The sequence below is a fragment of the Pollicipes pollicipes genome, unplaced genomic scaffold (assembly GCF_011947565.3).
Source record: "Pollicipes pollicipes isolate AB1234 unplaced genomic scaffold, Ppol_2.1 Scaffold_6138;HRSCAF=7277_pilon_pilon_pilon, whole genome shotgun sequence".
Classification (NCBI taxonomy): domain Eukaryota; kingdom Metazoa; phylum Arthropoda; class Thecostraca; order Pollicipedomorpha; family Pollicipedidae; genus Pollicipes; species Pollicipes pollicipes.
The window spans coordinates 29,790,006-29,817,890 of record NW_023596818.1 but is presented as its reverse complement, the minus strand read 5'-3'; the positions used below and the strand labels follow the sequence as shown (position 1 = coordinate 29,817,890).

Sequence of the window (27,885 nt, the reverse complement as noted above, 5' to 3'; positions counted from 1 at the left end):
GACTTATTTCTGTCTGTATTACCAGCACATGCTAGAAAGCATTTAGGTATTTTGACTGGCTTGTTGTTTAAAGGAAATGTTCCACTTTTTTAACTTTGCACTTGTTTTTAGCTTTTGATTCCTGCACCCGCATTTGACTTGATATAATACTGGTTTTCTGGAAATCCCTCCAACTAGCTCACCATTTCTATTTGAAGTTGCCGCTCCTGCGGGAGAAATTTCATTGGACTCCCTGCTCACCATTATGAACGTAAAACCTCGGTTTTCCTCAAGCGTATGGTCTGTATACCTTGGTTGCGTAAGTGTGTTGTGTAAGTGTATAAACGTAATACCTTGGTTTTCCTAAAGTACGTGGCAAGTGGAAGAAGAATTGATAGGACACAAATCAACAAGTACCTACTGGATGCCAAAATGTTTTGCTTGATGCGTGGTCCAAGGTTGTAGAGAACACCATGCTTATTCTTTGAAATACGTCTATAGCGGAGGGGAGTGGATAAACAATTATGAGGATGCAGCAATCTTTGCTCCGGCAGGCACCGCAAAATCGGCCCATGTAAACAGCATACTTAATTTGAAGCTGGTGTTTAACTCATAAATTTGACTGGCTGACTGGATAAACAGAAGCGTGTTTTCATGGAGTTAACCTTTCTAATTTTCTTAGATAGGAGCTTGTATTTCAAGACTCTGTGGTATCTTTCCTACCAACAAAACGCACTGGTGCAAAACATTTCGTTTTTAACTCTGAAATACAGTGTTACCCACTCTTGGGTAAAATATTCTGTTTTTCAACTCTGAAATGCGGTATCACCCACTCTGGCTAAAGGGGATTGCTGATAAAACCCGTGCGAATGGCAGGCGTGTTAGCTGTGTTTGCAGCTGTGTTAAGATATGCTATCAGATCATCATATATTTAATTTACCTCGAAACGAATAATACCTCTAGTTTTCCCATAGCAGCATGCAAGAGTGTTACTCATTCAGATCAATTTGTCATTGTGATCTGTTCATCAGATTTTTTGTGGACTGTGTGACTCAGTTATGTGCTATGTAGGTTATTTGTGCATGGCTTGAATTGGAATGTACTTAATTTTGATCGGTTCAATGGCCGTTTTCTTAGCTTATCTCTTCATTGAGCAATTCAGGGGGTACTGAGTGATAATTTCCATTTGATTCGTTTTCAATCCGTTCGATCCGCGCGCGCTGGCAAATTTGTCTGTCTGGTCTGATCCTAATCAATGTCTGGTGTAAATTTCCGATTCGGTCCAATCCGGTCCGAGGATTGGCCCACAATCTGTGGATTGATCCAATTCGCAAAGTACATTAGCGGATGCTGATATGCCAAAATGCTTGTGCAGTAAATGCTACGAAAGCTTGCAATACTTTTTGGAGAAAAAGGTGCGGAAGCATGAGGCTATTGTCCCGCGAATTCAACGAAGCGCCTTTTTATGGCTCGTATTTCTCTCCGATAGCGTTTACCACTGTGACTCCTTTCAAAAGCATACTTTGGCTTTGGGAAACGGAGTATCACATGACATGTAGTGGCGCCCTGGTTCAAACTTAAACTAATGCGCTTCTCGGCACTCTCAGTAATCGGACCTTACCACCCGCCTTGCCAATCAAAAAACGCCGTTTTTCACTGACGTCATTCATGCCAACAGAGGTGCCACCTTTAAGCTTGAAGGCCCACAATACATGGGTTAAAACAGCCCAAAAGTGGCACCTCTAACCCGGTACCGCTGACAACAGCACTCAGCAGGTTCTGCGATAATCATAACGGCGGTTGCCATGACGGCGTTCGTGTCAGCTGCAGTTACTGTAGGCTCTGGACACATTCTGGGCGTACAAAGAGAAGAAGAAGTTTAGTGCTGTTACAGAGTTGACAGCGTAATTTGAACTCGAAAATAATTAGTGATGGTGCTGAAGTGACACATTCTAGTGTTGCTTTGAAATCTGAATGGCCTTGAGGTTTCACCGGAATATGTTTTTGAGATATGTCCCAGAGTTGCAGCATTCCCTTTGAACTTTGAATGCCAAGGAGCATCCGATACCTGATCACAACCAACCACCCGTTTTCGCACGACTGACATTTGCAAGTGGTGCACGATTGATTTACATGATAAATGACCCTTACAAACGTTCCCAATAGGGGTCAAATCTAGAGTCGGTGGCTTGGGAAAGACCGAGGGGCAGCCCATCCTCATCGCCCTAATTTGAAAAATTGAATATTAAGTGCATGGCGCGGCATGGAAGGAAATGACCGTAAACCCAACCTTGTTACACACCAACCTCCAAAGACATTTCGAATCCACTGGCCGCCACCAATTAGCCAGACCGATGGAGGCGTGACACGTTCACACAACCCGTCGGCCACGCCCGCCAGACACGCCGGAGGACTGTCGCCCCGCTGCAGGCGGTGGTCCGATGTCATCTTGGCACTTCGTACCGAGAACTCGCCGTTTGTCCGAACGGCGCGTGTCAACTGAGCTCCGTGACACATTCTGCAGGCCCATCATGCGCACGCTAGCCGAAATGAATTTCAGATATTGCTGATTTGGCCGATTAGTACGATAGTTATCGAGGACTGCTCAGGCAATTCAGAAGTTTGCCTACTGTGAGTTTTCAAACACGTTGTATAATTGATCTCGGGCTGTGGCGTAAGAAAGTATCTAAGTTTCGTGTTGTCTTCAACATTTTGGAGTGGCAACTGCTGATGTGTTTAAGCGATACTGAAAGTGATTTTTTGAAAGTATACCTGGTACTTAAGAACAGGTTTTCCGCCACCGGAACTCGCTATCCTATGTGAATGTGCCGCCTATGAGTGTGGAATGATACGAATATAAGTTAAGTCATGCAGACCTCAAAGGTCGTATTTTATCATATCGTGATTACTGCTATGAATGCAACGACAGCCTCAAAAGTATTTCTATTTAATTAAGTTATTGCTACGAGGTATAATGCTGATCGTTGTTCCGCAAGCTTTATGAGCTGGTTATAGCAGCGTTGATATAACATGGGTGCCGATGTGCACCTACGAGAGCCCTGCGATACCAATAACTGTGCCTAGAATTCTGCATACCAGGATATGTGACAATTTCCACCAGACCACTGGCTGACAGCTCGTTTGGCTCTTTCGTTTAGGGCTGCCAAGCCTCATCCCAGCCGCCAGGTATGGGCTAATGTCAGTCAGGCATGACTAGCATGTATCAAATGGGGTTCGGTTGTTTTAACGCGCGCCTGGCTGGCCGGCTGAATACCCTGCGTTGGGAAGGCGGTGGGGCAGTTAGACCCCTGAGATCTAAAAAAGTTGAGATGGCTAGAGACATCAAATTTACACGGTGGGCTGCCTTGCATGTGAACTCACTTGCGTCAAAATTTGAAGTTAATAGGCATGACCTTTAGTTCAAATAAGGTCAAACGATGTCAAGCTAATTTGGCCCCAACCCGAACGCGTGTTAAAAAGGGAATGCCGGAGCTTCTGTCGGAGCACTAGAATTATTTAAAAATTGATCTTTAAAGCTGCACAAGTCCATTTATTCATAGTTAGTGTAATGGGCACCTAAACAGTATTCAAACGCCTAATGCTGTGCTAAAAAGCTGCGCTGCGCATTTCAAATATAGAGCACTTTCGTCAGCGCCCTGGACGACAAGATACAGTCAGGGTTACTCTGGGCGTAGATGCATACAAATGGCGGCACGCCAGCTAAAGTCGTTGGGAACAATTCTAGCGGATTTGCTCGAGCATGCGTCGCGTTTGCCAGCTGCGAAAGTAGTAGAGAAATGTAACTTCAAGGAGAAAACACGGCCAGTGAGGAATAAATATCAAATAAAACCAACTCTAGATTTCAAAGGACAGTGAACCGAACTTGTCTTCGGGCCAACAATGTGTCAGTTTCATCGCCTGAAAGAGTGCCTACCCCGCGCAGTCACTAAGATCGAGACGTGCCTCCTGTCTTTCGCACAGTGTCTAGGCCGTCTCCTCTCAGGGTCGATGAGAGTATCAACCCACTTTCTACCGCGCATAAACCCGAAATTTTGCGAAAGAATGGCGACAGGAAAACCGATGGGCTATGGCAAAAAATCGCATGAGAAGAGATGGCGCAATTCTGTTCATAGTATTCATGCTTTCATCTCAGAAACATGTCTAGGGAGGCCCGGTCATTTAAGAGAAAGCTGAGAAAAGGCAAGGCCAAAGTTCTTGCTTCCTATCGAAAGGGTGTGGAAGGACTGATATTGCTAAAATAGCATAAATCAATTCAAATGAATTGTATCATTAGTTTGCTTATACAAGTCTAGCTGCATGACAACACCTTACATATCACACTCCAGGTGTAATTAATTCCCTCCGACCTCCTGTAAAGTGTCTCGCTCGGAGCGGCCACCTGCGCTGCTGGCGGTGCCACCCGGCCCCCCGCTGCCGGCTGCTCGGCGCACAAATGGAACTGGGAAACTCACGACAAAGTTTCGCGGGCCAATTTGTGTGTCTCGGGTACTGCTGGAATAAGCCGACCAACTTATTCGATTGTTTTTGCTTGCTAAACACAAACAGGACGGAATTTGTGCACACTTCTCGTGTGAGACGCGGAAGCACGCTCAGTCTTCTTCTCACATGTACATCACGAAAATAGACTGGGAATGAACGCTGACACATGAACGGGACGCCCAGTGCTGCTGGACGTGCCATGAATGCGATGACGCAAAAAATGTAAATTATGTTATAAGCCTGACCGGACTACGAAGGGTGCGCTACCACGCAGTGGCACTGTCGGCTTTCGTCCTCAGAAACTGTGGTTTCAACACGTCTGGCCTTGCTTGCGGGAGGAGATGCTGGCGCAGGAGGTGCTGGCGGCCGTGCTGCAGCCCATCCTCAATATCATCAGCGAAATCAGTCAGGAGGAGTACGAAACTATCATCCTGCCTCGCTTCAGGTGAGGAAACCTCGTCGATCGCGCCTCAGGGGAGGGCATCGTGTCCCGCTACGCGTCAGGGGAGGTAATCCGCTACATCATCAGCATTCAAGCGAGAGGTCACATCCTGCCCCACCTCAAGTCAGGACATCGCATCTCATCCGCTTTAGGGGAAGAGTCACATGCTGACCCACTTCAGGTCGGGACATCACATCCCATCCGCTTTAGGGGAAGAATCTCATGCTGACCCACTTCAGGTCAGGACATCACATCCCATCCGCTGTAGGGGAAGAATCACATGCTGACCCACTTCAGGTCAGGACATCACATCCCATCCGCTTTAGGGGGAGAATCACATACTAACCTAATTCAGGTCAGGACATCATATCCCATCCGCTTTAGGGGGAGACACTTCAAGTCAGGATATCACATCCCATCAGCTTTAGGGGAGAGAATCGTATCCTTCTCCGTTTTTTTGTCGTTGTAGGATAATGGCATATTGCCCTGCAGCTGGTAAGAAAAGCTCGCCTGACCCGATTCAGAAGAGGGAATGGAATCAAACTGCAGCCCATTCATGGTGCTGGAGCCATGTTTTGCTCCACCTTAAATGAACAAATCGTTTGTGTGCAATGTAGGGAGCCGGACCACAGGAAGAGCTGAATCGATGAAACTCGCGACAGCGTCACGTTCCAGCTGACATGCCTTGTGTTAACATTCACGTTCTTCGCTCATAGGCTTTGAACTCTGTCCCCAGATGCATATTCTCATGGCCCAAATCGATCCAGGCGTCAGTGACGCTGCTGGAGAATCTTCACGTCATTCTGGAGAAGACGCCCAAGGACGAGATCCAAACGGACGTCATGCCCATAATCTATAATGCCCTGGATACCACTACCGCTCAGATTCAGGTATTGTTCATTATCGCTATGGTCGTCATCGTCATTGTTCTTACGATTTTTTATTTAATCAAACAACTTAAGCACTGTTCTTCCAATGGACCTCATCTTAACCCCAACACTCCCACCATAACTCACTATCGCTTCCTCTTAGGTTAACTTCTTAAACATGGAAACATTTCCGTCAACTCCAAGACATCAACTACAACAGGTGGTGCCAGCTTTTGCACGCATGGCTCCCCCACGCAGTTTCGTAAAAAGTGCTGGCAATCGTCAAGTTTACATGTGGTTACTCTCACACGCCCGAAAACATTTCCCGCCAACTGTGCACTGAATCCTCTCCCCGCGCCCGTGTCCATGCTGGGGCCGCTGCCATCCACTCCCGCTCTCATGGGATCGAGTGCCTTGCGTTGGAAGCCGGTCGTGGCGCGTGGTTTGACAGTATGCCGCTGGCCCTGCGTCCCGCAGCGGGCCTGCCTCATGGCCATCCCGAACGTGGCCGAGTACATCGATGAGGAGTCGGCTCGCAAGCTGGTGTTTCCCCGAGCCAAGGCAATCTACGAGAAGAACTCCTCCGACTTGCTGGTGAGCGGACGGGGGTGGCCGCGCTCCTTAGAGGGGGAGCGGGGACAGGCAGGCGCTCTTGGCAGCCGTGGACGGAGCTGGGCAGGTGCGGAACACTGTCGTGTAAAGTAAGGTTCGACACTCTACAGTTCGGTGAGCGGTATTGAGTGCATTGCTCTGGTCTGAAACCGCAGTTGTAAATTATCCTCGTCTCAGGGAAATCTCAATTAGTAGGAGAACATTACTGAGGTTCAATGCACTCCATATGTACACACACGCACACACACACTGGACATTCATACACTATATACATGTTTATAGCGCACTATTGTATTGATCAGCAGCCTTTGATTAGTTCTTAAAGATTGTTGGGAGTAATTGAAGCAATCTAATAAAATATTCCAATAAAGCGGTGTACAGTCGGATCCAATTTCGGAGGAAAATAAAAGAATAAAAAGCAGCAGGAAATTTTGAAAATAGAATACATATATATATATATATATATATATATATATATATATACATAAATGCAATACAAAAGATGCAGCCATTTTCTTAAACACTGGCATACACACATGTTCACACACATGCTCTAATCATTGCGCCTGATTCAAACATGTGTTGGTCAACTACTGAAAGGTAGTCGAAGCTTTCTGAAGGTGATATCAAAATCTGTGTTTAGTGTCGATGGTAATATCGGTCGGGTAGTGCAGCTCAAACAACATGTAATACGAACTGATACTTTGCTAACAGCCGCATTCCAGCCGATACACAGCTAACGTCGGGTGCGATGTTGTTCGTGAATGCCTCAAATCCCCTTGTTTTGTCATCAAAGTACCACTGGAAGTGATTTGTTTGTAGATTTCATAGGTGACCGCCGGCGTGGAAATTCCACCATGCATTTTCATACTTGCCATGCCGTCCTATTCTTGAGGCGGCAACGTTATTGCCCGTGACGTTTGACACCTGATGAAGACTCACACCGCCTATCTGGTGTCTCGCAGCAGCTGCAGATTACACCGGCATCGAGACACCTCGATCACTCTTCCACCGGCAGATCATTAGGGCGGCCATCACGCCGGCTGTGGTGGGAGCCTGCAATTTGGAGCAGCAGCTGAATCACCCGGCCATTGGCAGTAACTGTCAAGCTTTGGCTAAAACGGTTGCCGCGTGCCTACTAGATTAACGAACTTCTCCCGAGTACGCTCGTATTTCTTGATATCGGTATTCCCGTTTCGGCACTGTGTATGAGTTGGAGACGCCCCGCGATATACAGACATGTTGGATGATGTTTTGATGTGAGAAGTGCGTTCCGTCGAGGGATTTTTTTTGCAAAAGAAGAGACATAATGTTCAGTTCAGCTTTCTTCTCGCCCCCCCCCCCCCCCATACTTCTCTGAGGTGTGAAGGAGGTCTGAAGGTCGTTCACGCGATAACCCAGTGTTTCGTCTTCGTTTCCTAATGCATGTAGACAACGGGGATGGTGCTGACGTGGGATAATTAAGTCCAATTGGTTGCTGTTGCTTATTTGATGTTGACCTAAGCCGTTGAATCCTCACATTCGCACCACCAATGATGCAAAAACGTAAGATTCGCTGAAATCGAACCCGCACGCAGGTAAAGTAGCACAAGCTGGGGCCTGAGTCTTCTTGATCGAAGAAAATTAAATGCTTTGAAAATTCCTCGTCTAGATCAGCTAAAACAACAAGTAACTTCATATATTTGCATCACATCTACAACTAATCAGTGTGGCAAGCGGCTAAGCATAGACTCTTCTCAAACTCGAGTGGAAAATGTTGAGGCCTGCGGGTAAATCAAGGCTGCTTGAACGAAAACCCTTCGGTGGAAAACATTGAATTATGCTAACTATAATGCAAGCTGGTATGGCTGTTACCACATCAGCGTCCCCGGCCATGAGTCATGTGGCTCCAACACCCATCTCCGGAGCGCCTGGCTGGATGTGACGCGGCTCCCAACGTCCGTCTCCGGAGTGTCCCCGGCCGCGGGTGACGTAGCTCCCAACAGCCATCTCCGGAGCGCCTGGCTGGATGTGACGCGGCTCCCAACACCCGTCTCCGGAGTGTCCCCGGCCGCGGGTGACGTAGCTCCCAACATCCATCTCCGGAGCGCCTGGCTGGATGTGACGCGGCTCCCAACGTCCGTCTCCGGAGTGTCCCCGGCCGCGGGTGACGTAGCTCCCAACATCCATCTCCGGAGCGCCTGGCTGGATGTGACGCGGCTCCCAACACCCGTCTCCGGAGTGTCCCCGGCCGTGGGTGACGTAGCTCCCAACATCCGTCTTCGGCTGTGGGTGCCGGGGCTTTTAACAGCCCCCTTGCGGCGCCCCGCCGTGGGTTGCGAAGCTCACAACATCCCCTCCTGCCGCGCTCCGGCCGTGGTTAACGGGGCTCGCAACATTCCCCCCTCCCCCCCCTGCGGCGCCCCCAGCCCCGTGTGCTGCCGCCCCGCCGGCCGCCGGCTCGGCGAGCCAGTCAACAGGCGGGGGGGGGGGGGGGGGGGGGGGACGCCGCGGCTCCGAGTGGCAGCCCGCCGGCGGCCGGCCTGCTTTGCGCTCTCGGGTCGAGCTGGCGGCAACGGTGCGGCCTCTCCAGGGAGCCGAGTCAGGCCGGCCGCCGGCCGCCGGAGCCGCCCGGACAGAGACGAAATGTCAGCAGTGGTGACGGCCGTCCAGCCAGCCGTTTCAGACAGTGCCTCGCATTGGTGCGGCGGCCGGATGTTTGCTACGAAACGTGCCGAATGGATACGGTGTCGATCTTTCCTCCCATCGCTATTGCACTTGTGTGAGGTAACCAAAGGCATAGGCAACCAAGGTAGGTAACCAAGGCATAGGCAACGCATAGTCGTCGATATTCGTTGTTTAGGGGGGCTGAAAATTAGGTATCACGCCACGAAAGGGACGCAAAATGATGATGTAGTAAGCATTTCAGCGATTTAGTGCTTTAAAACTTGCTACTTAATGTGTAGGTGCTTATTAACCAGCGAAAATGTGTAACATCTTTTCTCACATTCATCTTTAAACAGATGCGTTGACAAAACGATTGTTTGCGACAGCGAGACATGAAATCAATAACGACCAAGAAAGTCGAAAATTATGGTGCCACTAAAAGTGCTTTGCACGGGAGTAACGCGCATAGAAAAAAATTCATGACAGGGTTACAATCCACCCCTCCCCCCCCCCCCGTCCCCCGACAAAGTCCGAGAGTGAAAGGAATTCAAGCGAGCGGCGCAGCTGTCTGTACTGAGAGCGTTGCTGCACCGAAGTGCGACAGCATGCCTGCTGTGGAAGACGCACGATCGGATCCAGATGATAATCAGTTCGGCCAAAAATTGTGCCTCCCCTGAGCTGTGTATTTCCAGGTTCCAACAAATAACGCAATGTGTAGTAACTTTGCCGAGAATGGCACCCGCTGCGGGGACTGCCGGCGGGTGACTGCGCTAAGTCTGTGTGTCAGGGGTATTTAATATACCCGCGGTTGGCCGGTTGAATGCAACGCACTCGGGTGGCAGATGGGATTGGGGGATGGGTGGGTGGGTAGGTTGAAATGCTAAAAGCAAAGGGAGTCAGATACATCAAATTCACGTGGTAGATAAGACTGTATGTAAACTCACGGTCCCGACGTGATGAACCTTGGGTCAAATAAGGTCAAACAAGGTCAATATCCAGATCGGTGTCCGGAGTGCCCTCAGATCTCCTCACGCGATTAACTGCAGCTTTAAGTCAGCTATTATAAGCAAATAATAATCTCTCGTAAGCAAAATAAAATCACGGTTTTTCACGGCGCATTAGCAGTGAGCTGATGCACCGGCCAGAGCTCGCTCGTTCGCTCGCTCGTTCCCTCGCTCGCTCGCGTGTGTTCTCATCGGTGTCGTATTCAGGTCCGCCCTCGGGCTGGCCCTCTCCCAGATGGCTTTGTGGGGCACGCCGAACGTGTTTGGCTCTTACGAAGAGCCAGCCGGCTCTTTGTGGCTCGCTGTCGGTGACCCAAAATCCAGCAACCAGGAATTTTCTGTTTCTCGATCCCGCATCACTCTCCACGGCTCACACAATAGTACAGTCGCCATTCCCTCGCTCAAATCGGTCACGTTCGATGAAACTTTGTTGTAACATTCCAGTGAAGCAAGCATAGTGACATTCCTGGAGTAGCTGCTGAGAACGAATGTCATTCCAGGATACCAAGGAGACCAACATTCCAGAATAGTAAGCATAGCAACATTCCAGAGCAGCAAGCCGAGTAAGATTCCAGAGCAGCAAGTGGAAGCGTTCCATTTCAGAAACATACAAATATCGCGACACAGTTAATAAGTCGCTAGACACGCTCGCTAAATATGAACCATGTTTTCCCTGCTGTGTCGCTAGGCTTGTTCAACAGTAACGTGCCCGCAACCGCAGCACGTTTGCAGGGTGATAGCAGGTGACAGTGTAAGCTTCACCTGTGCTATACTTGGATAAGACGTGTCGACAGATGGTTGATGGCGTGCCGCGCTAAATGAAGCGGATGAAACGCCGCGTATCGTGTTTCGTATCGTATCGTAACACCGCGTATCGTTAAACGAACCAGCTCAATTCCGTTCTCTGAATAAGGAAACGGTTCATGAGACAAGTGGGGAAAAATAAACGAACAGATCGCTTGCGAAGCTAATCTTCCATTTCCCTCCCACGTGACGTCATTGGCAGCTTTCTCAGGCTGTGGTGGGCACAAGGTTTTCACAGCTTCCTCGCTGTAAGCTGGTGGATGAGCATCACGGGTGCCGCCTCGCCCTCCGCTCTGTGTCTGGGAGGCGAGCGTGATGCGCACTCGGCCGACCGTGTGCACTCCCTCGCAGGGTGACGAACAGCGACGAGCGCGAAATGGCCCGCTTAGACATGATAAACAGCACGTTTGCCCGTAGTGTCTGAGAGCATATCACTAGCGACGGCCTATTATGTGGAGGCTCGGTCTAATCCAGCTTCACCCTGAAAGCCAGGGAAAACAAGCAATCTCCCTGCTCTCCACGCCCGAGAACAGAATCAGAATGCCGTTCGCGAGGCTGCCTGGAGACCAGATATTACCAGAATATACCGGATAGTTGAACGACGATCGTGCCGTGCACATCCACATGCTTGGACGCAAGCCGGCCGGTGGCGCCCGGGCCACCAGTCCGGTTTAGATTTTCATGGAGCTGGCCTTTCTTTAGTGCCCGAAAGAATGACACCGTTATGGTAAGCGTCGTGCCATGATATTGGACTTCGCATGGCCCCGGAACTCCACGATGGCAGATATCGGCTTTGTCAGGTTCGAATGGAAAGAATTTAATGTCGGTGGAATTTGAGCCAGCGGCCTGTGACGCGAATGTTTCGCGCGGGGCGCTGAAATGTGTGGCCTGCCATGACTGACGATTTGACATGTCCTGTCAAAGTGTTGGCTCGCCACATCATCCATGGGCGGCTCCAGGCTTGATTTGTGGTCAGGACGAATTGCGGTCCTTTCTAAGGCACGCAGGTATTGCCATATTACTTCCTACCGACTGAAGCCGACGTTCGATTGAACCAAGTTTTCGACCATCAGATGCATCATGAACGTCAATTTGTCATGCCTGTGAAATGCTTGAAATGCAATAGGCAGTCACGAAGGATAAGCAAAGAAGTCAATGCAATGCATTTAAGTTGAAGCTGGTTTCGATGAAGTTGGTTTCGGTGCTAAACTGAATGCGTTTGCTCACATGGAGGCTTTCAATCTACTGCGGGCCATGCGGTAGATGCCAAACGCTTTGTTATCGCAGGAGGGCAAAACTAAGGTAAGAGGGCCAGGTCGAGGCGAGTTGGTGGTCGGAAGATGGCTTAGGTTTAAATACAAACTATAAGTGATATGTTTACTGGCAAAATGGCATCCCAGCACACACTGCATGTTGTTGAGGCGACCACATCGAGTCACAGTGGCGGGGGTAGGTGCAGAAATGTGGGGAAACACCATATGTTGTTATTTATAGGCGCACAGATGTTGTATCCAACATTCCGTTTCTCCGCCAACTTCCACCATCCTTCCGCCTGCTATGTGATGTAGAACACGAAAAATGAAATAAAAAGTCACAACATCCCAAAGTTTTACATAAGCATCACACAAAAGGAGATATTGACCGCACTTTTGCCTTGCTGGATATTGATGCAGCCAGGCTGCTGAATGGGTCAAACCATGCGATAACGTAATATCATAAAATCGCAGTGCGAGCAAGGTTCTCTTGTTCCTGGTGTTGCAATTACAAAATCTCCCTTTTATTGGCCTCTCTGTGACTAAGAACATATCTGTCATGATACCGGAATCTACCGGTTCCGAAAGAAATTCCATGCCAGGTGGCGCAGCAGCTGACATTGCTTACGCAACCCACCGCGTTACATAGAGCCTGCGTGGTCAGCTGGATGGCTTTCCTAAATTCGATTGATTTGGTGCTGAATGTTTAAAACATGTCCTCACTGCTATGGTCGCAGAACTCTGACATTGAGACGTTTGGTTCAAGAAATGAAAAAGAATGTGTCAGAAAGCTATTTAAGAGCGTAAAGAATATCAAGTAGCCTTCCGACAAGAACGTAAAGAATTCATATATATATATATATATATATATATATATATATATATATATATATACAATTAAGAACGTATCGCTACTTTGCACCTGGTGAAACAAAAACTTAAAACAGGTGTTTTGGACTCTGAAGAACACAATTTTTTCACTTCAGTTATTAAACCGTGGAATCTGTGGGATGTTAAACAGCCTTGATCCAGCGTGGAACGGCGTGGTAACGAGGGAAGAGAAATCCACCGCGTGAAAAACTGATCAAGCAAATCGACCAATGAGCCATTTAGGCAACCGAACGCCAGATTTCGATCTCCAAGACCCCGAACCCCTCTTTAGTCCACTTTATTATCCACTCCTTCTCTTTCTCTTCGTGTGCTGCACTCTCCTCTCTCTCTCACTTTACTCCAGCTCTCCCTTTCTTCCTCGCCAGCCCATCTTCATCCTTTCCAAGCTCTCATCGCCAACAGCGACCTCACTGCGCAATTTCCATCCGTCGGCCTGTGGACACCGACGCCGAGCTCGCCGCTTCGAACACCGCCGTGCCAGTGCCGCGCTTGGCCCGGCGCGGCTGGGCCCGCCCGGCGGGGCCGACTGCCGTCCGGTATCCGACGCTGCCGGAGGTGCCGAGAGGCCGCGCCGGAACGGCCGCCGCAGGCTCAATGGCTCCGTCTTCACGCCCGGAAACTGGCGATGGCTAGCTTATGCTCAGGGCTGCTTTACGGAGGTGCGTGAGGTGCATGCAGGAAAAGGTCTGTTAGGAAAGAATACGTCTGCTTTAAACGCAGGGAGTTAATGGCTTCTTTCTCGCTATCAGCTTTGTTTTGGCGTGCGGGAACCAGCCACCGAAATAGACGGCGAAGTAGTCTTGACGTTGTCTGTTGACCTCACGAGAGGACGCCGGCGATAAGTTCGGTGCACTGAATGTTTTCGCCCTCTTGCTGTCAATGCCAAATAATAACCAGCTCATAGAGGGAATGACAGCGGCCATTCGGCTCTCCACAACTCTGCCGCCCACTAGCGTCGTTACGGTCTGGGAAACCATGCATAGCTACAGCCAAATGCCACCCTCGTTTGTTACACGTCGGATATTCGCTTGCGACCGGAAGGCTAATACAAACTTTATGTCCGGGGGAGGGGGGGGGGGGGGGGGGCGGGGGGAGACTATTGAGACTTAAGGCGTACGCCAGACTTTGAGAACTTTGTATGCTAACAAAAGTGAACAGTGTTGTCGGAAATTCATTCTTGTACAGAGCTTAAACCATGCCTTGCTTTTGCATGCATGCCAATTAATAGGCGAGCAGAGATCATAGTAGAAAAAGACATTTCGTTTTGTTGCCAGAAAATTAGTTTAGGAGAGTTGTTGCATGTGCTGGGTCTGTCTGATCAAGGCACAGCTTTGGATTTCATGGGCCACATTTTCAGTACATCAGCACTTTAAGCGCTTTAGTGCATTACCTTATGTAGCCTATCGCATGTCAGTGACCTATTTTTCCCTTGCAATCCAGCAAGTATGCACGGAAGATAATGACGGGGGTGTGCATGGGTCTGCGTTCACTTGTACCGCTGCCAACCTAGAAAACCTGGAAAGGTTCTCAACAGTGCACCCCATGGCGCGGACTGGGATTCCGGTGCCTGACGAACACGGGAAACATTGAAATTAATCTCACAAATTTTCGGGGTCAGTTGTCTTCTGTCCTTTCTCCATCGCCATCAAGCGCTCGGGTGGGGATCAAGTTGACCCCCCCCCCCCCCACCCCCCACCGAAGTTTTAACAGAATAATTCCCGAACGGCGCGGCTGAATAGCGAATAACAAAGTATATCAATACAACAAAGTAGATCTACCTTGCGAGGCCGCTGACCTATTGGTAGGTCATATTATGGTAGGTCAAAGTCAATTCAGGGATGTCAGCGAAGGCAATTTCTAGGGAACCGTTAAATCTGATCTAACCATGGAGTATAAGACGAAGTCATATGTCTCCAAAATAGCATATCAAGTAATAAAGCGGTCCAAACTAGAATTGCAACGAATTCCACTGATAGGTCAGGTTTGAGGGTGATAGCGAAGTCAGAGCAAATATTTTTTACTGGACAGCTTACTTTGGGGAATACTTTCTAATGCTCCTTTCAAGTTTATTGATAACAGGGACCACAACAGATGTCCCTAATCGAATCATTAAAGGTTGGAGTATGTCAAAGACCTAAATGACCAAGATTAACCTGCTGTTTTTATTTTTTTAGAACGCACCGCCTAGCGTAATCCTTCATGTCTATTTAAATAAAAAATCAAGGCAATCTCTTAAGGTTTTGATCACTATAACTTGTTCAATGTCAAGTAAGGTTGTTTACTTGAAATCAACATCAGTGACCTTTTCCTTACAACAGGTATGAAGGTTCAAGGCGGTTGCTTGGAGAGGTCTGCGGCACTTTGGACACTAACCTTGAGGTGGACCCTGTTTGATGTTTTTTACTCGAAGGGCATGACCCATGGAATTCATGCTTTGACTGATTTAATATAGAGAACAACTAACCCTGTAAATTTATTGTCTCTAGCTTTCTTGATTTTTTTAGATATGGGGGATCAAATTGATCCCCAACCGGGCGAAGAGCATTCAACCGGCCGCCCCGGCGTGTACTAGCAGCCGATAAAAACTACTAGCAATTCTAGGAATTAATTTGTTTATCTTGCGAGTTACTGGAATAGTTCAACCCCCTTTGGTTTCTCTATCAAACCTTTCGAGCAAGTTACAACAATAATACTTTTTCAATACTCGTGAATGTGCACGAGGCCTATGTCACAAAAATTTGACTAACCGGGCAATCGAAGGTTATTTCAATAAAGCAGCATTAACACTGTTGTGGACATTTAAGGAGATTTTTTCATGTCATCCTCCCCTGTACACAGGGTTTTGTGATTTTCGACGGTGCAGGGGGGGGGGGGGGCGTTCCCGTGGTGTTTGGACGCATGACCAGATAGCGAAAAAAAATGAGAAGATAAAAAGTATATCGGCATGTCTTCTACTACTTCCACTCAGATCATTCTTCAGTGTCCCTCAAATGCGATTTATCAGGTCAGGTCAAACGGTAGATTTGGGAGAAATCCTTAACTTTTTTGCAATTTTCCGTGAAGCGCTTGTTAATCTATGACCTAATGTATGCTTCTAATCGACATAAGCATGGTCCGAAGCTTTTTACAAACGTAATGAGATACAGCAAGCTGCACTTGAAGCATAGCCACCGGTCGGCCCAGACCAAATGCTGGTCCACACTGAAAAAATTGAACTGAATATACGTTGAACCGTTGTATACAGTCATTTTGCGGGAAACGTTGATGGAAAAATCAAATAAATTAGGGAAATTTATGCGTGGTCTCCCGGCTCAGTGCGCCTAGTGCTTGCACTATCTTGTCTTCCATTCCCATGAGTCGGCGCGCGTGCTGAGGAACATGATCCATGCGTTCGGCGGCATGACCTCAACAGCCGAGGCGCTCCGAAGCACGCGGACGATCTATCGTTTCAGCCGCGTCGAATGGCAAACATTATCACTATCTCAGTGTGTAAGTCGTTGGCTTTGCTAACTCGAAGCGTCTGTATTAACTGTGCTGCAGCTTACAGTTCGTAAGTTACCTAACTGAGATGCATATTTATATAAGTATGTGAGTATTCACATACTTATAGCATATACTATAATGAATGAATATATCACATACTATAATGAATATTCACATACTTATAGTATGTGAATATTGTAGTATGTACACATGCTTATAGTATGTGAATATTGTAGTATGTACACATGCTCATAGTATGTGAATATTGTAGTATGTACACATGCTTATAGTATGTGAATATTGCCTAGTACGTGAATGGGCGCTGTATTCGAATTCAGAGTCTCAACAAATTCCAATTAACATGGAAAGTGTCACTAGATCAGTAAAAAAATTTTACTGACAACCTAGGTCAGTAAATTGAATGACTTGAGAAAGGTTAAGAGGCAGTGTGAAAATGTAAGTTTATATGTGCTGTTGCGTAAATCTCCAAAAAGGTGCAGTCCTTGGTGAGCAATGTCATGCCATGATATGGTAATCGACAGTTCGGCTCAAAAATGTTCGTAGCAGGTTCCCTTTATGACGTAAAAGCTATATGCCCTGGCTCAACGCGACCAATTGCTTTGAGCAAAAGTCGCGAAAAGGATGTCCAGGAGTGTGCAGGTAACTATCAGCGCATCCTGCCGGACTGTGGGGCGGACGCCGATGATTAGGCGTCTTGCAAATTAGGACGGTTAGGTATCTCGGCAATACCCAACGGTCGCCGCCGCCCCCCCCCCCCCCCGCGACGCCGACAGGGACTAAGTCTTCATACGCCATGTCCGTCGTGACGAGCCATCGCCCATCGCAGTGGGCATGCACGCCTTACCCGTTGACCATAGAAAATGGCACCGGGTGAAATGTGCACACACCACATTAATTAATTTTGGCTGGATGCTAGGTTAGCATAGGTCAGTAATTTTCTTCGTTTTCCATCCAATGTGGAATTGTAATGTGCTGAGAATGACTCACGCTGCAGGAGAGCTGTTATTCTATGCTAAGTACTAGATATGCAGGGTTACAATCTAAGGTAAAATCGTGGCAAAATTACTTGCCCGTCCAACAAGTCCAACTTTTTACTAAGTTAGCCTGATAAGTGCTTGTGTTCAGCGAACTAGCGTAAGTGGAAACAAATGTTGTATTTGTTTGATACCGTGCCTTATTTAAATGATGTTGCCGACGGCAGCAGTGATATCCACTGATATTCATTGATTTATACGGACGCACATTTTGCTTTGCCTCACAGTGTTGACGATCCTTCAGTATGATACAGTATACCCAGAATGAATGGAATCACAAGAAGTTTTCATTTTTTACGCGGCCTACCTGCTCTACTCAGATTCGCGATGCATGGTCACGCATAACTGGTAATTTTTAGTACGACTAGGACATAATGGGGATGATTTTTATCACGTGCAAGTAGTTTCATGATGATTTATTCCAAATTTATGTGACGGACGGCAATCTTAAGTCACTCAACTGACGCTCAGTAGTTCACTCTACCTTTAAGTGTATTAGTATTTAGTATATATTTAAGTGTATAAGATCGCAACGTGCACGTGCGTTGGGGTGAGTGCGACGCATCTGTTTTACTGTATATTGTTGAAAACTGCAGCGATCGGCTTACATGTGCGTGTTTTAGGGCTTCTCATGGCATAACTAGGCCAATATGAATGACATATTGAGTAGCGGGTAAGAACATATGGCATACATACCGAAAAGCATTTGACATCTACTAGCCGAGAATTTCATGGTTGTGGGAACTTTCTTCCGAGATGTCGCATGCACCCTCCAGGTCAGTTTGCAGTGTGCGGTTTGCAAACAATGCCGATATCTGGTGTTCTCAGACGGTGTCAAACACCAGCCATGTGTCGATGGCACAACCTGTTGGTCGATGGAACGACTCAACTTATTTCCTGCACAGGGCCCCAGAGGCCAGAGTTCAGCCTCGTGCATGACTTGTGTAACACAGCCATCGATCTTGCCGAGACTTACGTAACTAGACTGTTGTCCATAAACATTGAGCCATTTAAAATGAGGGAAATACTTCTGTCCGTCCTGGTATCCGGTACCGACAAGGATCCTCAGGTCACCAAACAACGCGCTGTCTGGGTGATAAGTCCTTGTGCTATCGATGACAGTGTGGATCGATGTGAGCGTCCCTTGGTTTCTGTTAGTGACGGGGTCAAGATACGCCCCTCCCCCTCATGAGCTGGAGGGTAGCCAAATATTCCATTCAATGTCAGGTGAAGGAGACGAACCTTAAAAGGCTTGTGTAAAGATAACTATATATTAGTTTTCGGCCAGCATCATGACTGATACATGATGAGCTTTTGGCCACATCGTGGGAACTTATCGTTCTGTCATGTATTTCCTTCTCACAGATCACGTTGTACATGCTGATGGCAGTGGAAAGGGTGATGGACAAGCTGGAGCGACGCATGATCCTGGAGGAACTGCTGCCTCTGCTGTGGGACAACAAGCTGCAGGATCCTGATGTGATACAGGCAACAGTCAGTAAGTCGGACATACTGCATTTTCCTCCACTTTTGGCTGCAGGTCAGCTGTTCCTAAAGAGTCTTGCTGCATGTTTAAAACGGTTCGGCTATGGGCGCTAGCACGACCTTAGGTCAGCGTTTTGCAACTAATGCGGAGTTTGTAAACTACCCAGTCAATTTCAGCCATCACTGCCTGTGACACTTCTCTGAAATGTCCAATCGCTTTTCTTGGCGGTCTTTTAATGTGAAGTTCGCGCTCCGTCTGATGAAGGCAGCAGTGCGTATCTATGTTACGGTTTCACAAGCATGCGGGCGAACGGGCCATTGAGAGGAGAGGAGGGGCTGAGGGAGAGGAGCGGGCTGAGGGAGGTGAAGGAGAGGAGGTGGCTGAGGGAGGCGAAGGAGAGGAGGGGATTGAAAGAGGTGAAGGAGAGGAGGGGGCTGAGGGAGGTGAAGGAAAGGAGGGATTGAGGGAGGTGAGGGAGAGGAGAGGGCTGAGGGAGGTGGAGGAGAGGAGGAGGCTGAGGGAGGTGAGGTAGAGGAGGGGGCTGAGAGAGAGGAGCGGGCTGAGAGAGGTGAAGGAGAGGAGGTCGAATGCGGGAGGTGAAGGAGAGGAGGAGGAGGGATGGAGGGAGGTAAAGGAGGGAGGATGTTTGGCTTGGAAATGTGTGCATTCGTGACGCGTCAAAACAAGAAAAGAGAGCACCGAAACCAAGTCAGTAGCATGACTGTCATGCCCGCTTCCGCCGCAGATATCTACAGAGTGATGCTGACTGATAGCAAGAAGTACGGCTTGAGCGTCAACCTGATGGCCACGCGAGTGATGCCGTCGCTGCTGCCTCTGACGCTGAACGCTGCGCTGCACCTAGACCAGTTCACCAGCCTGCTGGAGCTGCTGCAAGAGATGCTGGATACCATCGACCGGTAAGCGTCATCATCACAGCCGGCGCATCGACCACTAGCTGCATCAGCACTGTGATCGTGCTGTCTGACGAATTGCTCGCAGCTTTGAACCGCAGCATCTCGCTTTGATGCGAGGTAGCCATCCTTCGTGCCCTGACCAACTTTGCGGTACGTTTGAGTTTTCAAATGTTGCTGGCGTGCTTTTGCCAACTTTATTCGGGATTGTTCAAAATCGCGTTCCACTTAGCGTACCCTCTGTGCTCTTTCTCAGCAAAATAGCAATGTTCTGCCTAAGCCGTGTGTTCCAGCCAGCCATCACACTGCGGTGCAGTTGTACTGACGTACACCCGCATGGGGTGTACATCTCTCGGGACTGACGATCAAGGGCTCGATTTGGTGGACCGAAGTGCTGGGCGGAGGCCGTAACGAGGGGCACTCAAATGTCTATTGAACGTCCCTCTTGCACCGATCGGGGGCCCACTGAGTCGATAACTGCTTTTATTGCGGTCAGAAACCACCGGCATCGAACAGTCAGCTCAGTGTCGGTCTGGGCCTGAGGTCCCATTTCGCAATCAGGGTCAGAGAAGGAGCCTGCAGTTTAAGTTGGTCGGGGCCCTTTCGTCTATAAAGGCCCTTGCGCCGACCAGGGACCTAGAGTGCTTGTTAAAGAGTCCTGTGTTGGCAAGGGGCCCCGAGTCAGCCAGGAAGAGTGTTCGAGGAGGGCTGAACAGGAGTACAGAGGTCTTAGGTCTTAGGTCTGAGCCCTAGAGGTCCATTTTCCAACCAGTCAAGGTCGGCGGCCGATATTTGCATTGGCCATGACCCTGGAGGCAGCGGGGGGGTGGGGGGGAGGGGAGTGCCTGTATCGTTTAGGGCCCATAGTGCGTAACAGTGTTTCCTATGTATGCGAGGAGCGCTGAGTTGACCAGTGGAAAATTTGCTGGGCAGGGACATGAACGAGACCCCGAATGCCAGAGAGCCCCTTGCGTTAGCCGAGTCCTCCGGCAATGAAAGGAGATATGGAAATCTGCGATGCGAGGCCACACTGAAACATTGGAATGGCCCTGTGGCGGTCAACGGCCCCAGTAACGAACGGCGGCTCTCCACCCCATTTCAGCAATGGGGCCGTCGAGCCAAATTGGTGTATCTTTGCCAATTATTGGACCCCTTACGGCGATAAGGATCTGTTTGCGCCAATGAAGGCCCCTGCGTCGATTCGGAGCCAGCTGTGTCAGCGGGCCTCGTGTGTGTGTGGGGCGGGAGGGGGGGGGGGGGCAATGCATGATGTATCCCTCTAACGGGTTCCTGATGGCCAGTTTATCCGTTCTCGCGTCGCCAGAATTATAGTCAGTAGGACCTGCGCTGGGACGAAATGGCCTTCAGCCCCGACGGGGGAAGATAACGTGCACTCTAGTGCCCCACGAGCCCCTTTGCCGGAAAGATAAGGGATTTCCTTAGCGTTCAAAAAGGCGGATCAAAATGATGTCAAAAATGAAAAACCAACCCTTGTTTGCCTAAGGACGTCCACCCTCTTCCAGAATCGACAAGTGAAACCAGTTCCATAAAAAAAAAAAATGTTGAACCTGCTCGCTTGCAGCCTTAGCGCCAAGACCACTGACGGCCGGGGCCGCAGCTTCGTCAAACCGAGCGGTGCCGGCCTCCGCAGCTGGCAGTGGGCGGCGGCGGTGGGCGCGCGAGGACGGCCGTCGTGAGACGGTGCTCTAGAAAACCTCTCAAAATAATTCGTACCGTTCACAGATTAGACAGATTAGATGAAGCGTATATTTTACCTGCATAAATTCGAGGATGATCTCTTAACATATTGCCAGTACAGCAGCACGAGAAAATAATCGACTTTTTTCTGGTCTACCACCAGATTTGAGTGCCAGCTCGCGACGCTACAAATGCTAGTCCCTTCCTATTATCAATCTAAAGACCGCGCAGTTGAAATATGCTCTCGGAATACCTTTCAAACGTATTTACGAATGTGCTAGAGCATTCAGAGGTACTTTTGCAACATGTCATCGTTTTCGTTCAGCTGTTGGCCACCGCCCTAGCGCTGGCAACAAACCCAACGATGTGCTACCCACGGAGACTGCAACGCTGGGCGTCGGGGTTCTGCTTCGAAGGCTTGCGAGCGCTCATGTTCATAGCAATCTTATGTAAGTTTTGCACTGCTCAATTCTGAATGAGGTTTGAAAATCCTCAAATGTGTTGGCCTTGCCGATACAAAATTTAGTCCACCTTGATCCACAATATCCGATTTGTATGGGTCCTCAAATGTCTCCACAGAACGCCGAAAAATTATGGCAAAGCTCCTCAGTGTATTATCGGTTCATAAATACTTTACTTAGCCATTCAGAAACGAGAAGTGCCGGTGGTTTATTTCGTGCATTCATTTACTGTCCAGTTTTTCAGTTCATTGACAATCAAATATAAACGTTATTGCGTTTTACTGGACTTCTGGCTTCTGTTCAAGTTAAAAAAGTAAAAATAGTAATCGAATAAAGAACTCAGTGCCGCAAATAAGCCGATCCATAAGCCTTCCTTCGGAAGGGGGCCTTCACCATTAGGCGGATTTTTGCCGACACTATGCCTCTCTCTCCCTTGCTAAGACTGGCTGCACTCCCGTCATTGAGTGCCGAGTGCCAGGAGCGGCTGTTTGGCGTGTGAAAGCTGCCGGCTCAGCCGCACATATTTGGCTTTGCGCGGCGAGCACCACTGCCGATGTTGCCGAAAGCCAATATCCGGCCTGCTGTCTGATGTGAACTGTTTTCGGCCGACTTCATCGCAGGTCCGTGTGATAATTTAGGCTTTTAATTAACCTCGTATTAGCTGGAAGTGCCAGCAACATCTGGAAAATAAAGTTTGGTACGGCGGAAATTGTAAAAAAGCAGACGAGTAGTGGCATTGTTTCCGCCGCTGGCAGGGACGGATTGTGTTTTTCGGCTCTTATCTCCAGTAAATTTTTGCTAATAGTCTGCGATTATGTTAGGATTCGTGCATTCATTCTGGAAGGCCGTCGAAACCAGATGTCACAGAGGAACAAAGGACATTTCCTCCGGATTCAGTGGTGTTATTCTGATCAAAAGACCTGTCGCGAAAGCACAAACATGTCCCTTTCATAGTTTCCGTTGTTTCTCCTGGGTTGATTTCTCTTCCAATGCAAAATATCTCCTTAATGATCGTGGATGTTCGACATCGTCCAAAAGAAACCTAAACCATTCCAAAATATGTCCAAACTTATTTTATGTGCAGTTCTTTGGGTAGTTCACGTTAAATGACGACTCAAAACCAGACATTTTATTGCGAGAAACGATTTACTTTTGGCCGTAGTGCATGAATTAGCAGGCGCACGTCGATGTCATGAAAGTGGACACACAACGGGGTCTTAATAGAGGCATCCCTTGCGCCGTTCATGATCTATTACAAAGGCCTTGGAACATAACTCACCCGCTTGTGGCGATTCGCTGCCGTAAGTGATTAGCAATAAAGCCGACGCGTCGACCGTTGTGCATTCTCGGACTAGCAGTTCACAGCAATGTTTGGCCCTGGGCTACACAAATCCAGCGCTGCATTTCATTTTGATAAGTGGGCTCACGCAATTCCTGAAATGCCACCCGGACCATTCAGTCAGCGACAAATTACCCCAACGTGAAATGCAGCGACTCGGTCGCCGTGCCTTCCATTGTCCCGATGTGGCATGGGACGGTAAGCGCGTATCAAGCACCCTGTCGATTTCGGTACACAGGCATAGCTGTGACTAAGTGGGGAGCCATGCATAAAAGAATGGCACGCGCCAGTCCCTCATGCTGTCGATATGCTGCCCGCTGGCGCGGTTTGTTTACCCGCTGCCAGGGCCGTTTTATCGTGAAACTTGCCACATGCCCCGAAATGGTCCTTATCGCCTCATAAAGCACGCGCTTGTGACGTATGCAGGGAGCATGTTCTGAAACTTCCCGGCGGTGTATAATAGTTCATCTGTTGTGCTCTCAACCTGCTTCAGGACTTGCTCGAGCATTCCGAATTTCCGCGGAGAACTATGCAGCGTCAGTTTTATTGACGTTTCCGACCATGGGAGGAAATACACTACAGTGAGCGAGAAAACGACCACCTCAGGTAATACGCCCCCACACCGCACCCATCCATCACCATATTAAAGCTGAAAGGTACTTGATGGAGTGTTGAGTATTCATTTTGTCGCGAGTCTCAACTCACATCACATGCAGGGTTCACAACTACTCGGGGCTCACATTTCACTCTGTTATCAAAGAACCACATACCAGTCTCCTGAATCGGCACACGCTCCCGACCCTGATCCCGCGCGGGCCGACCTCGCCACAGGTCATGCTGCGCTGAGCTCTTCCGGCTCGACCAATCATCACGCTCCACGTTTCCGCGTGAAGGTTGGGTTGTAACCAATCAGAGGCCTGCTCTGGTCGCGCCGAGGCCAACTCGCGGGACAAGACAGCGCCGGCACCGGATAACTCAACCCTACAAAGTCACAATACAAACACTCAACAGATGTAGAGAGATGTGGCTTATTTGCATCGGCGTTGAAGTCGAATCCTGCACTAGTGCTGGGATCAAGACATGTGCTTCGGACCAGACTGTTTTTTTTTTCTCAAGAAATATGGGAGAATATGCGTGGTGCGTCTTACACATTGTCTGTTTGCGAGAGTAGAGGAATGTAAAAACGTTGCGGTGAGGTTAGAGTAGCTAACAAACAGAGGTGCAAAGGCAAGGCAAAGGCAATAAAGGTGCAAGCGCAAGGTGGTAAGCTAATTTTTCTGATGAAGAAGTGACATGGTGATTCCCCCCCCCCCCCCCCCCTCCCCTCGATCATGAGTAAAACACCTGGAGATATTCCGCTCTAGTCAAGTTCAATTGGTGCACCAGCCTGTCATTTCACACCAGGCATCTTGGCGAAATTCCGGACGAAAATCGTCGATTTTAGAGCATGCTAGAGCTAGCTGTGTTTGGAATGGATTCTGGGGTTCATCTTTGGATTTTAGGCTTATGCCTGCCCTAATGTCGTTGAATTTGTTATTTGTCAGTGAACTGCAACGAGCACAAAAGGTCAAATAACACAAAACCAATTCTAATGACCTCGCGATGAATTTAGAATGAATGAGCATGATAAATTGCTCGGACCCGGCCGAGGGAAGTGACCGTATTGCCTAGTAATGGAGACGCTTTGCTTCTGGTATGGGGGCAGAGTGCCCTTTTTACCGCCACTTGTATGTCGTTAGGGCTTTAGGACGCACTCAGCTGTTCAGGCTATATGGCGCAACCTGCCTCTCACCCCGACAGGCAGGGCGGGCGCCGCGGGGAATCGAACCCCGTACCTCTGGCTTCACAGGCGGTTAGCGTAAGCACAACACCACTGGTACATTTCTTACCCTTCGCTAATTCTCGTCGGGAAAGGATGGATAGGAGGGAGAAGGGGCTGTTCCGGAACAAAAAAATCGGATGGAGAAGTCGAATGAAAATATCGAACAAAAACACCTGAGCAACGAAAAGTCAACTGAAATAAAAGGTCCCAAGGGCAAAAGTGACAAAGGAAAAGGCTAAAGGACAAATGCTCAAAAAGGGTAAAAGCCGACAGGAATAACGGTCGAATCGGAACAAGTCGAGAGGCAAAAGACCGACAGGGACAAAAGTCGAATTGTAGGAAAGTCAAAGATAAAACCGACAGCGATCAGAGTAGAAATGAAAGACCGAACATCGACAAGGGCAAAAGCCAGCTTGAATATGTAAAACGCCAGTTGTCAGAATGATTCAAACATAAAAGTCGTCAGAACTGGCGCTTGGTATGAGGTGGACAAAGCTGTGGCCACGGGGAGAGACCAATAGCATGGGATGAAAATAGAGGGACGGGTCGGGACTGGGCATGACCGTGCGGAACCAGCTCACGCCGGTTGAGACCAGGCGAGAGCAGACGAAATGGGACTGGATCGAGTGGAACCGGACGAGACCAGAGGGACAAGATGGGACGGGACCATGGCGAACTGGACGGCTCCAGACGGGGGAGTGGGACTGGATCGGATGGAACCGGATGAGACCAGAGGGACCAGATAGGACGGGACCATGGCGAACCGGACGGCTCCAGACGGGGGAAAGGGACTGGATCGGATGGAACCGGATGAGACCAGAGGGACCAGATGGGACGGGACCATGGCGAACCGGACGGCTCCAGGCGGGGGAATGGGACTGGATCGGATGGAACCGGATGAGACAAAGGGACCAGATGGGACGGGACCGGACGGCACCAGACGGAACCACGTGTGACGGGACGCGATCAGACAGCGTTGGCGTGACCGGACGTGACCGAAAAGAACCGGACGGGAAGAACGGCAGCAGACGGGACCAACCGGAACCAGAAAAAATCGGACGGAGACGGACGGCACAGGACGAGATCAGACGGCAATGGACGAACCACGAGGCTATCGGACGGGGCAAGATGGGATTTGATCAGACCAATGCTAAGGTAGCCCTTGGCGAAAGGTGCTATTTTAAAGACCAAATACGGTGCTAAATTAAAGGTTTCAGCTGTTAAGCAGCATCACCTGGCTCTCGTGGCTGCACAGCGTGGCGCGGCTCCGGTGTCCCCAGTGCTTTACGTCGGGGAGAGGGAGAGGAGTGGCTTACGCAGGGCGGCCCCACAACAGCGGACGGTGGCTGAGGTCGGCAGTGAGCCTGTGTGTGCGTTAAGAAATAAAAACACACACATTGTAGGGACCCGGTCTGGACACAAAAGTATGGCGCTTGATATCAGCAAGGAGGACCGTAAGCCAATGGCTTTAGCCCCGAGCTAAATTCAAAGCGTCAATGAGTGGATGTCTCCGGGGATTCGACCCCCTGTTTTCTCGAAGCTGGGATACTCAAGTCCTCTTTCCCTCCAACTGAATAGAAAGATGTGATTCGACATTATGAGCACTGTCTTCCTATGCCGAGTCGTCGAACTTTAAGATGGCAGGAGGTTCAGCGAAATGACGTCACAAAGCGAAAATACATTATCTTGTCAGTGCTTCCGTTTCAGCTGCGCCTGTCATAACAATTATGCTAACATAAACATCCAGAAGTACCTCACGGATTTTCTGCCGGCTTTTTCCTTACGGCGTCTTTTGTTGTCTTTTTTTACATTTATTTACTTATGCCTGTCGCTTTTAAGCCCTGTTGAGTTTTAATCCTGCAGCTTTTTCAGTTCCAATTTTCCACAGTTCCCCTTTTATCCCTGCCGACCTTTTTGCACTTTTTCTTTCAGACTTTTCCAATGAGATTTGCATCTCTGTCGACTCATAACCCTGTCGACTGTTTTTCGTTCGACTTTTTACGACTTGACTTTTATCCCTGTCGACCTTTATCCTTTTTTTAATTTTTGTTCTTCGTTTTTTCCTGCTCGACTTTGATCTCAGTCAGCATTTATCCTCGTCGAAATTTTTTTCATTCGACTTTTTGGCCGGTCAACGGGAGAGGGGGGGGTGGGAGGCGGACTGGGTGACACGCACAACACTAAACGCCAGAGGTTTCATTTCCATGAGTCTTGACCCCACGCCTGCTGTCGAGTTGCCCGCCGCAGCGCATTCTCCGATTTCTCAGACCGGGTGAACAGACTATTCTGGTGATCCAGAGCGAGACCGTGCCGTCGAGACGGACCACCGGACCGGACGGACTATTTAAAGGCAGACCGTGTCTGTACACCCACGATCGTGGGCGCTGATAGGCTAGGGGCTAATGCCGCCACGGGACGAACACTCCGCACTTGCTGCCATCTGTTGGTGGGAGCTGGTCGAGAGATGGGCTCTATGGCGTGCCGGAAGTTCTCCTATCTGTTGTGGTCGACATCAAGTTTTGGTTAGTTCTTTCCGGTCATCGCTCACAGAGCCCAATTTGAATTTTCAGAAAGTGGGTGAGACCCAGGATTCCGCCCCATAAGACTGGCAAGGTGACGGTGAAACCAGG

The 27,885-nt window shown here is 49.0% G+C and overlaps 1 protein-coding gene across 2 annotated transcripts in view; it reads left to right on the top strand.

The window, feature by feature from the left end:
• Window positions 1-27,885, top strand: part of bma (SCY1-like protein bma) — a 148,568-nt gene that overhangs the window by 100,513 nt on the left and 20,170 nt on the right. For both annotated transcript variants that reach the window (XM_037229431.1, XM_037229430.1), the window contains exons 9-13: window positions 4,779-4,924; window positions 5,658-5,811; window positions 6,268-6,384; window positions 18,904-19,036; window positions 19,770-19,941. In XM_037229431.1, coding sequence (XP_037085326.1) covers window positions 4,779-4,924; window positions 5,658-5,811; window positions 6,268-6,384; window positions 18,904-19,036; window positions 19,770-19,941 — 722 coding nt within the window. The remainder of the gene's footprint in view (window positions 1-4,778; window positions 4,925-5,657; window positions 5,812-6,267; window positions 6,385-18,903; window positions 19,037-19,769; window positions 19,942-27,885) is intronic.